General features: G+C 46.9%; 1 protein-coding gene across 1 annotated transcript; it reads left to right on the top strand.

The window, feature by feature from the left end:
• Positions 1 to 6,541: 6,541 nt before the first annotated feature.
• On the top strand, positions 6,542 to 11,270 carry LOC121450351 (keratin-associated protein 5-10-like). Its single transcript, XM_041655169.1, has 3 exons — positions 6,542 to 7,005; positions 10,457 to 10,621; positions 11,063 to 11,270. The coding sequence occupies exons 1-3, from the start codon at positions 6,542 to 6,544 to the stop codon at positions 11,268 to 11,270; spliced, it is 837 nt and encodes a 278-aa protein (XP_041511103.1).
• Positions 11,271 to 11,625: the final 355 nt, after the last annotated feature.

Genomic DNA, 11,625 nt, shown 5'->3' with positions numbered 1-11,625 from the left:
TTGTACGTCCTGGTGCTGGAATCTACGAGTGTTTTCCTTTGTGCCAAGCAAGAATCACTTAGCCACGCTTTTTAAAATAAGCAGATTCTCACTACCTGAAGTAGAAATGGTGCACATGGGGAAAGCCACTTGTCACTCATGTCCCAGCTGTTGTTTTCTAGCTTTCATCTTCCCCCCTTTTCTTTCTTTCTCCCCTCTTTTTCTTCCTTCCCTTTACTAAGTCTGCCATGTGCTCTGGAGACAGGCTTCAGCTGTACAAAGTCAAAAGTCAAATGGGAACATCATCAATTGATCATTGAGATCTCCAGGGAAGATGGTGTCTTTGCATGGGTTGAGATAGAGAGCTAACTTTTCCCACTACCAGAGCCAGCACTTGAAATCAATCAGTAGCAAGTCCCTGGTACCATGTGGTCATGATCTGAGGGGCAAAGAGTTGGGCCCAGCACCTTCAGTCCCTAGCTGGAGTCCAGGGCCAGGTTACATTATCATCAGACTCTGGCACCGACCCTGCTCTTCTCAGTCCTCCCACCCTACCCTCTGGGCCCTGCTTTCAGCATAGTTGTCCTCAGCAGGTGTTTGCAGGGCATGTGCTGCATTTTAGTTCCATATTCGGGTACTCAACCAAAGGGTGACACACTAGAGGTCACATAGAAGGGGACATGGCTGTGGGTAGCAACTCCATCCTTGTTTTCCAGTGACAAGTATGTTGTCTAGTGCTAACAGATACTCAAAACAAAAATTGAGTAGAATACCAAACGCTATTCTGGTGGGGACTTCTCTAACTTTCTTGATTGGTACAGTATCTGTATGTTAACTTAAACACTAAGTAAAGAAAATTATTAATAAATCAATTGAATAAATAAATAAAGATTAGAAAATGCATGTAAGATAAAATAAAATACGTGTAATCCCCTACTCTGAAATAATTGCTGTTGGCATCTTGATATAGCTCCCTTTAGTGTAAATGAATTTATATATTATACAGACATATTTAAAGTATAAACCAAGTAGAGTCAGTGTACTATTTACACCATTGTAACTCACTGGACATGCCACCTGTCTAATTCAGCTGAACTTTGTTTCCTTTCCATCAGAGTCTGCTCTGATTACAGTGCAGTGGGAACTCCACGCTGGGATGCTGACTCTTAGGATCCTAGTGGGTGACAGTGGAGGGTACCATTCTGACCCTCACTGCCTATTGCAGGCCTGGCTTCCTGAAGGTTCTCAGTGTGATATAAGATAACTATGTATTTTTAAAAATCCCTGCTATTCCTCGAGTGACGGCAAACAGGGATTCAGCTCTGTGTAGCTGTGAGACTCGGTTGAGCTCCCCAGAGGAAGTGTCACTTGCTGGACAGTGGAGCCTTTGCAGCTGCCTTGGTGCACTTGGCACTGTGCAGCCTGCCCCTCCCCACTGCACCTGAGTATGCCACTTCATGCCCAGCTGGGAAAACAAGATGCCAGCGCATGAGCTCCCCGGAACCTTGCTGGCTGTATTTATTCTTTCCGGTGCCTGCCTGATGCATTTATTTATTCTCCAAGAGGAGGGATCCTCCTCTCTCCAGTTGTTCATTCCGGATGATCCCGGGGCATTTCTGCCTCAGGCTCCAGCTGCGGGAATGTTTCTCACGGAGAAGATAAACCACAGCTGACTATGAGCATCCAAGAGAGCGAGGACCAGGCAGACATGGGAGGCAGAGCCAGGCTGGCTTAGGGCCTGGAGGTGGGGCTTCCTCAGGAAGCACTCACGCATGCACCTGGGTCTCCAAGCAGTTGTGAGTCAGTCTTCGGTGTCACGACTTTTGAATGTGTTTCTAACATTCATTTATTGGAGACAGTAGTGCACAAGAAGGAAGGAAATGAGGTTTGTAGCCTCATCATAGAAACTTCTAGAGGCCTTTCTACCCAAATATCCCATTAGCTGTGGCAAGAGGGAAGCTCTCTGTGTTTTCCAGCTCCTAGAGGTGGTCTACATTCTTTGGCTGATGGACCCTTCCAGCATTTTCAATATGTCTCATTCCAGCACCTGTTTCCCTTGTCCCATCGTCTCTTTCTGACTCTGACTCTCTTGCTTGCTTCTTCGAGGGGCCCTCATGGGGCCCATCAGGCCCATCTGTGTAATCCAAGAAGGTCTGCCTATCTCAAGGCCCTTAACTTGTTCAAACATGTCAAGTCCCTTTCGCTGTATGGTAATATATTCGTAGGTTTGAGGAACGGGGTGGGTGGGCATCACTGACTACCAGAGACAACACCAAGGCAATCAGGAGTATTGTACATAAAGACAAACAAGGCCACCTTTACAATGTCAGAGCCTAGATCAGCGTGTGGAGGGTGACAATAACGTTGTGCCCAGACATTGCTTCCCAGGGCAAGACTGGCACAGAGGAACATAGAGAAAGGGAGGCAGAGGACAGGTTTTCAAGGACCACCCTCCATATCTGTTCAAGAAGGGAAGTGATCATATGGTGTGATGGGACTGTCTAGTTTTGTTTGCCATGAAAAAATCTGGGGTCCTTTTGCGACCTCCTGCTCAAGTGTCCAGGTTACACTTCCACTTCTGCTTCTTCCAGGAGTTTCCCTGCAGGAAGAAGACGTACTTGTCAGGCCCACATTTGAATCTCGTTGATGTCATTAATGTCTTGTGAGTTTGATGCAGCGATAAGTCAGGTGTGGGCAAGGCAGGAGCGCTGGGCTACAGGGGAGTCATCACAGTGGTGCTGCCCTGGGAAGGCACCTCGGGGCCTGCCAGATGGCCCCTCCCTGACAATGCCTGACAATCCTTTGCAGACAGAGACTTCATTCTTAGTCGTGAAGGGAGGAGAGGTAACGTTGACTTTTCAAGACGTGCAATTCAGGCCATGAGTCACCATAGCTGTGACTATTTTCACTCCAGCTTTGATATCTATGTTTAGTAAGCAGACTCTAGGCATCCCCAGGGACTGGGTCTAGGATTTCCTGTGGACCTCGCGTTGCCCCCACCATTTTCACGTCTTTTACATACAAGGAGACCTGATTGTGTTAACCTATGCACGTCCTTTAATCTGCTTACAATCACATCTAGGCTGTCTCAAACACTGAGTGCAGTGTAAATGCTGCGTATAGCACACTGCATTGCTTCAGGAATGGTGATTCGAAGGAAATGCTCTATAGAGATATTCTCCCTCCCCAGGTGTTTCCAAATAGCAGCTACAGAGCCCACACATTTAGAGGGATGAAAAGGCACGAGAAGAATTAGATTTCCATCTAGGAGACAGAGTTCTGTGATGGTGGCACAGCTGGTAGATGGGTTCCAAGTTCAGCTCCATCTCTGACCTTGTGTGAGTCAGCGGAAGCATATTTCCATCTCCCAGTCTCAGTTTTTTTCTTGATCTAAGCTAATAATTCTAGGCCCTGATTTACTCTAGAGCCACCCAGTGGGTTCTTGGAGAATGTTGTAGCCTCTAGGGTCGAGAATCACTGTCTATGAATGGCAGTCAGCATCCTGTCCAGATAATCTGCCATTCCATGAATTGTATGGAAGTTGTTAAAAGAAATCTTGGTCTAGTTTTGCTGGAGGCGTCTGACCTCTCTTCTGAATGGCAAATTCAATCTGGTGAAGAGATAAAAATTGAGCATCTATTGCCTACAAAACACCAAGTTAGATGTCTCAAAGATTTCCAAACTCAAAGACCTTTCCTGCGTGGTCAGCTGGACAGACAGACGTCCACATAGTTGTAAGCATATGGGCCCTGCTCCTTTCAAACATCACCATCCTTATGTATTAAACATAAAATTCTTTTAGCTCCTATTGAGCTTCTTTTTCTATAAATTTGAGCTGTATTCTTCATTCCTATTATGTCAGACAGGGGTGATTACTGCTGAGACCTAGGAACCAAAGCAGTCTGTCTATTTCCCTATCTCGTAGTCTTTAAACCCAACCTATCCCCTGTGCTATAAACCTCAAAAGTAGAATGGTGTCAGTTTTCATTCCTGAATATTTCTCAAGAACTTCTTATATATGCTAGGTACTATCCTAAGAGGTTTATGAATATCAGTCACTTACTCTGCAAATGACCCTGGGAGATCAATGCTATTTATTTCCCATTTCACAAGTGAGGCCAGTAAGGGAGAGAGCTAAAATAATTGTTCAAGGTCTCTCTGCCGGTAAGCAAGGAACTGAGACTCAAACATCGAGCCTGTCTTAGACATCATGACTTTTACCACATGGGCAGATCCTGTGCTGTCTGTGAAATTATCTTCCGGCCTTCACACTTCAAATGGAGTACATGGGGGAATGTTCCCAGTAACACGTTAGTTAAAAATTAATAGGAAAACCCCTTACATAAACATCATGATAACAGGTATGAAAAATCAATGCAAAACAAAGATCACTAAAAATGACATGTAGTCAAAATTAAAGGAAGGAGAGAGTGAAATATTTGGGGATGGAATTACAGGGGCTTTATTTTCATGAGTGTGGCCTGTATAATCTCCTCCTCTACTGACAAATAAACGCTCTTAACCTTTGCCATCAGAACACATGTGACATCAGAGTTGTGCTATGTGCCAGGCATTATTCCAAGAGTTTAATGACTATTAAAATGGTCCTTCGAGATAAACATTCTTTCCTCATATAGTTTTGGTTTCAGAAAGAGGTAGATCAATAATTTGATATTGAGAATATACTTATTTACAGAAGTAATGGTATCTATAGTGAGTGATTTGATTATTTTTACTTCTGAAATTCCAGAGTTTTTCATTGATTTTTATTTTTTTAATGGATACATAAGAACATAGATTGTGTGCATTGATGAATGTCATTTGGTACATCATTTCATTGATGCAGATTCTTTTGTAAAGTTATACTTTATACTCACAAGTTTAGCACTGCTCTGAGACCTTTAACCTGGATTGCCTTACTTAGTGGGCTAGGAAGTGTTGTTAGCCTGTTTTTACAGAGACAATTAAGCAAGTTACTTGATAGAGGGAGCAAAGCTGGAAGCTGGTCCTGGAACATGTTATGACCGAGCCATGGGGTTTCCAGCTTCAGCCCATCCACCCAGACATGGACCCCAGATATGGCTGCTCTCTCAGTCTGCAGTTCCAGCCCCACCCACACCTTCTATTAGGACTTGACACTGACCGCTCTCCCAGCTCAGTCAGTGTCCATTTTCCTGGGGATTTAACCTAGCCAGGAAGCATTCTTTGTAGGGAGAATAATTTTGCATTCCATCATAGGTGCCCAAAAGCTCCTTGCACAACCCCTCCCCCCCCACACACACACCCAGTTCCCTTTGCCAGCCTTCTCTACGTAAGGTCATTTGTGGAAAAAGCATTTCTCTGCTTTTCCCGTTGGGGTGACCACAGCTGAAGGGCCACTTGTGACAACTTCAGCTGGGCTTTGTCCTCTTGCTTCACGCTGTGGAGACACCTGGTCCCTCTACCTCTGGTCAGACTGGGGGTATTCTTTATTCATGGAAACAGGGCCTTCAACAGCTTCTGCCCACTTGAAGGGATCTGTCAGTACAAATGCTTGTGGACTTTTTTTGGTATGTCAAACTTAGACAAGGAGAGAATCCCAACCACCCACTCATGTGCACCAGACCTGCCTGAAAGAGCATCATCAGAATATCCAGCATTCTTGGTCAAGGTCACGGCACCATCTAAGAATGAAAAGAATCGTGCTAGCATATTGGTTCCAGCCGGGGTTTTTATTTTGGATTCCTGTCCTTATTCGAAAAGCACCATTTAATCCCCTTTTGGGAAATGCCACCCTCTATTTCCGATTCTAAAGGACAAACATGTCTTATCACTACCCTCTGCAGCCTAGAATTGGACTGGCTCAGCTCAGGTAATAGGGAGCATAGCAGAGCTGCTTGTGAGATTGATGGACGGGTGCTGTTACAGTGTGCAATGTCCCATTGCCATACTACAAGGTTGCAATTCTCCCAGGCTCTTTCTGAGAGTTAATACCTCAGATGCTTAGAGAGGGAGGAATTGGGTCCTTGGGTTGTAAGGCGAGGTAGTCATCCATACCCCTCATGAAAGATGCTATCAGTATCCCACACATGGGTACCTCAGTTCAGAGCAGAACTATAAAAGGCAGAAGCTTCTTGTAGCACCTCAGTCCACGGCTTACAGAGCGATCTGTTCCAGTGCCTGAGCCAGGTAGAACATCTCTCAGACCAGAGAGACTCTGGTGCTGATTTTCTGGGCAGAAAGGGGCTCTGGGTGGGGCTGAGAGCATCTTAAAGATGAACAAGGGGAAAGAAGGGTTTGGAGGGAAGGAAGGGTCCATCTGGAAATGGAAGGTAATAAAAAGTTATGATCAGTACCTTCTTGACCTTACAATGAATTCATTTGAAAAGGTGAACTGCCTACATTGGGATCATCTGTACTTTTTATTTTGGAAGTGAACTTGGGAGGTTGGGTTTTAAAATATCTAATCACCAAAGAGGTAAAATACTGTAAATTCATCATTTAGTCTTCAAAGCAACATTATTGGGTTTGCCGATCTTAAAATTCTTTCATTATTTTTCAGTTTTATCCAGTTCCTTTCAAAATGTCCTGCCAGCAGAGCCAGCAACAGTGCCCACCTCCTCCTCCTAAGTGCAAGACACCCAAGTGTCCCCCTGCTCCTTCCTGCTGTGGCTCCAGCTCAGGGGGCTGCTGCAGCTCTGGGGGTGGCAGCTGCTGTTCCAGCCATCACAAGCCCCGATTCTCTCTCCGTCGCCGACGTCACAGCTCTGGATGCTGTAGCAGCGGTGGCAGCAGCTGCTGTAGCGGCGGTGGCAGTAGCTGCTGTAGCAGTAGCTGTGGTAGTAGTGGTGGCGGCAGCAGCGGTGGCGGCGGCAGCTGTGGCAGCAGCGGTGGCAGCAGTGGCGGCAGCAGCAGCTGCTGTGGCAGCAGCGGCGGCAGCAGCAGCTGCTGTGGCAGCAGCGGTGGCAGCAGCGGCGGCAGCAGCAGCTGCTGTGGCAGCAGCGGTGGCGGCGGCAGCAGCGGTAGCAGCAGCCAGAAGTCTGGAGGTTGTTGCTGACCCGGGGAAGAAGACCACGGAGAGCAGTGCTGACGAAGGAAAACGGGCCAGCCAGAGTGTCTCCTCTTCTCCAGCTTTCCTGCAGAAACACTTCTATAATTCTCTGTTTCCTTTCTTCATCCCCACAAAGCTCAACTACCGTGAGGTTTTGAGGTCTCGCGGTCTCACCTCTGAGTCTCATTGGCTTTGCTTTTTCTCTCAGACACAACAGTCTGGGGATGAGATGTTAAAACTCAGCTCTGAAGCACTTTTCTGGTAACAATAAAGCTTTTGATTCCTGATGTCGTGGCCTCCCAGTACTGTTTTGTTTAGCCCTCCCATCTCACCCTCCACATCGAGCAATATTCCCTTCCTTTATCTAAAGTGTATATTGTGGTACGGAATCCACTTAAGAGCCCTGGGAAACAGCGTTCACTTAGGACTCTGGACTTGGAAACTTCAAACATGAAAATAAGAATCATGTCTGAGATCCGTGCCCCTTATCAGTTTGCCAAAGTGGAACTAGGAATAGGATGAGATGAAGCAGGCAATACCCAGAAAAAAGAAAAAAAAGCATTTTGAGAGGGTGTCCTTCAAAAGTGAGCAGCCAGCCATTTGGAAACGTTTTCCTGATAATCGTAGAGAGTAAGATTTCCTGAAGTGCCCATTGTGGGCTCTAGTGAGTAGGCACTGCTTTCTGGTGATCAGTAGTGGGCATGCAGGAGATCTGAGTGGAAAAGCATTTCCAGAGGAGAAGCTGAGAAGACAGGTGTGAAATGATGGAGTCCACTTTGCTTGGACTCTAGAATTTTAGGTTTGGGTCTGAATAGAGAACAAAGACATCATCTCAGTCAAAGATTGTCCCCACATGGTGGTGGTGGCCGTGTAGCTGCTGCTGCTGCTGCTACTGGTGGTGGTGGTGGTGTATGTATGTGTGTGTGTGTGTGTGTGTGTGTGTGTGTGTGTGTATGTGTGTGTATAAAGGACAAGGGTACTTCAATCACTGAGCTTGGGTGTTGATGTAATATTCCTCTGGGATTGGGATGGTTTCTTCAGGAAATACTAAAAGTGTTTGTGACAGGAAAGATAATTACAAATCAGCTTTCCTATACAAGATAAGCAGCTAGTACCTCCTTTGATCAGAGTTAAAACTGTTGTAAGCTGGAGTAAGGGGTCCGTTCAGTGAGCAGTTACTTGATCTCTCTTCATATCGATTCTTATCCCCCTGCTTTTTTATCACCTTTTGCATAGTTTTTCAGAGGGGAACCCACCTTATTACCTCATGACTTCCTTCCCTTTTCTAACATTGATCTCATTTCTTGGAATGTCTTACCTCTCGTTGGCGAGAGGTACTCTAGACACAGTAGGCAACCTGTTAATCAGGCTCTAAAGCCAGGGCAAAGGAAACGGGTATCGTCGATGACTTGTCTTTCCTTGTCCGTTTCCTCATGTCACACCCAGCACATACATCCCAGTGTCTGTCTCTCACTCTCAACCCCTGAATATTCATCTTAGATTCTCTTGTGTCTCATACTCATGGTTGTTGTGGCCAGGTAGTTGTGGTGATTGAATGGCAGTTCGAAGGTACCTAGCCTCCAAAGTGTCCTCCAGTTTTAAAAATCAGCTCATCAAAAGCAGTAATTACTGAGGGGACTTTGGGGCCATCTGTTTGTTTAATCTCCTCCTCTTCCTTCTTGGCTCTTTTATTTTATCCTTTTCTTTTCTTTTTCTTCTTTGTTTGTTTTGTCTTTTCCCACAGTGGCAGTAGTCCCAGGGAAAATCTATTCTTAAGGGAGATGAGATCAGAAACAGGAGGTCCACGAGTAGTTTGCTATTTTTCTTTCAATAGGCCCACATCCCTCACCCATTTTTGTCTGAGATTCACCAGTGACTTCTTTTGGTCTTAGTGGTCCTTTAACTTTGCCTGAGTTTCTCTTCTTGTCAATAGTGACAGGAAGAAACCACCAATGGGGTTCGATCCCCCACCGTCATCTTTATTCAACTCTCCCTAGATGCATTTAGACAAACCCACAGGGTTTATCACACAGCCTGCAGCCTGCCACACAAGACAAGAATCAAGGGCCATAGAGATGCAAATAAGACAACACATGATAAGGAGCTGGCTACACATGAATGGTGTGTGGGAAAGTGGAATGGTGCCTGTGTTCTCTTACCCCCACGACATGGTGCGCGTGTGCGCGTGTACATGTATTGGGCACCCGCATACGGCATTTAAGATAGCAGAGAGGACCCCAGACCTCTCTTCAGTAGCGCCTCAGGCCTTCTCTGAGCATGCACACAGCCCTCCCAGCTATGAACAGTGTCCTGTTTGGAAAGTAAACACACCACAGCAATCCTGGCACCTCTGTGGAGTGACTTGGATATCCACGTGCACCACCTACAGTGCTACCTGAGTGATGAATGCCTCTGGGATGTAAGCATCAGCTGAGCACATCTGTTGAGAAATGGGCCCCTCCCAAGAACCTGAACTTGTCGGAATCTTATAAAAGGTTCTCTGGCCATGCGCTGTTCAGTCTTCTGCCTAACAGGTGGCAAGTTCCAGTTGGAGAACTGAGTGAGTCTTCCCGTGGAGCCAAGGTCGAGTAAGTATCCAAGCTGGGTCTGGGGGAGGAAGCTGGGAAGAGAGGAAGACAGAAGGGAGGAGGTAGGGCACATCTGGGAATGTAGCTGTGGAAAGACAGCTTCTAGTGGACCAGCCTTTCCAGTTGCCTATGAAGATGCAAAGGTCTGTCGTGGAGCTGAATTTTGAAAGGTTCTCCAGCCTGTCAAGGAGTTGTGACTAGAGCCCAGGTTTTAGGCTCCCTAGTTATGTTATTCTGGTTCTCTGCCATGACTAGGCTTTTCTTTATTATAAGGGGAACAGGCAAGAAAGAATGTGCAGGGCATGCGTTTGTGTTTTCAGAGTCTCTATACAGAAGAGGGGGTGGGAAAACAGGTGGTCGCTGGGTGTTTTCTGACAGATGCGATGGTCATACATTAATGGAGATGACCACTTGAAAGGCTGTGTGCCCCAAGTACAGTGGGGAAAGGGCAAGAGTAAGAGAAGACACATTGTAGCCATATCCTCTTTCTTTTCTACCATGGAAACCTTGGACGATCTTTATACCAGTTAGGGAAACTGCATTGATCCTTTGTATATTGTTTCCGGTTTTCTGCCTCTGCCACCCACCTGAAGCAGCTTTTTGGGATTTGTTTCTTTGCTTCCCTTCTTTTCTTTTCTTTCTCTCAACCCTCTTGCCCCAAGCCAGACTTTAAGTCAAGTGCCAAACATTCTGACTTCCACTATTGGAAAGAAAAGGCGGGCTTTTTGAAAGGTTGTCTTTCTTACAGATTCGCCGTGACAAACGCAGCGATGTCTCAGCAGGGCGCCAAAGGCTTTTCCAAAGGGTCTTCCCAGGGCTCAGCCCCCTGCTCCGCCCCGACGCCCGCCCCCGCGCCCTCCTCCTCTTGTTGTAGCCGCGGCTGCTGCGGAGGCGGCGGCTGTGGCAGCTGTGGCTGCGGCGGTGATTCTGGCTGCTGCGGCTCCAGTTCCACCGGCTGCTGCTGCTTTCCCAGGAGGCGCCGCCGACAGCGCACTAGCGGCTGCTGCTGCGGGGGAAGCCAAAGGTCCCAACGCTCCTGCAACAACCAGAGCTCAGGCTGCTGCGGTGGCTGCTGAGAGTCCACAGAGCTGCACATCCTACAGCGGCCCCTCTGCTGCTCCCACCCTGTCCTCCATAGTAGCAACAGGCAGGATCAGTCTCGGAGATTGGTCCCCCTGAAGCTAACTGCACTTTGATGCTCAGAAACCTCACCCTGTTCTCGGCCCTGTCCCCTCATGCTTATTTTCCTCCCAGGGAATACAAAAGTCAAGGGTGGGACATCAGACAATGTTATGGGCGGGGGCTTGGGCACAGCAGTGTTGAAAAATAGATCTACTTATTTGATTGTCCTCCGAAGACGTCACAATAAAGCTTCTACCTCTTATGAACGCTTCTTTTCTTCTTTATTCCTTTCTCCGTGCCTTCATTTTTCTTATTTTATTGCCCTTTATACGACTTCTTAAAGGCTCATGCCTGAAGGAGAACACACCGGCTGCTCTGTGTCTTCTAAGGATTCTGCGTCCGCAGCCACATCTACTTTGTGTAATGACTCACTGAAGTGGGCGCTGCTGCGTCCGTTTTTTACTGAGGGGAAACTAGCGTTAAGCTCTGAGTCACTTCAGTATGCTGGCAAGAAGGAGGTGACTGCGAGATTTCAAAGAACGTTCTCCTAATTGCTCTGCTTAGGTTGATCTGCCCTGAGTTGTCAAAACCCTTGTGTTCCTCCCCAGAGCAGCCCCCGTGTCGGCCCCCACCTCCCGCTCAGCACCCTTTCATTAGGCTCAGGTAGCTGGGGACTATGATTTGGATTAGCAACTTCTGAAGCTTTGAATTCAGTCCCGCTGAAACTTCTTTCTCTTCTTTCGGGTTTCATTCTGTTCCTTCTTATCTATTTCCTCTCTTTCTTCCCTTCTTTCCTATCCCTTCTCCTCCCCTCCTTTCCCCTCACCATCTCCCACCTCACAAAAACGCCCAAGTTTTCTTTTTTCTGGTGGTGGAAGACCATTTACCTTTGCTTAGCATTTTCTA

Source organism: Microtus oregoni, unplaced genomic scaffold (genome assembly GCF_018167655.1).
Source record: "Microtus oregoni isolate MIOR12 unplaced genomic scaffold, Mior012 000007F_ref0000211, whole genome shotgun sequence".
Lineage (NCBI taxonomy): Eukaryota > Metazoa > Chordata > Mammalia > Rodentia > Cricetidae > Microtus > Microtus oregoni.
This window is presented reverse-complemented; position numbering and strand designations above follow the sequence as displayed.

What these genes read in the sequence shown, in the direction of transcription:
- LOC121450351 (XM_041655169.1), top strand. Translation starts at nt 6,542, where the DNA reads ATGTCCTGCCAGCAGAGCCAGCAACAGTGCCCACCTCCTCCTCCTAAG. An exon ending in AGCAGCCAGAAGTCTGGAGG is followed by an intron (nt 7,006 to 10,456) that starts TTGTTGCTGACC and finishes CCCCGCGCCCTC; the next exon opens with CTCCTCTTGTTGTAGCCGCG. An exon ending in TGCTGCGGGGGAAGCCAAAG is followed by an intron (nt 10,622 to 11,062) that starts GTCCCAACGCTC and finishes GACTTCTTAAAG; the next exon opens with GCTCATGCCTGAAGGAGAAC.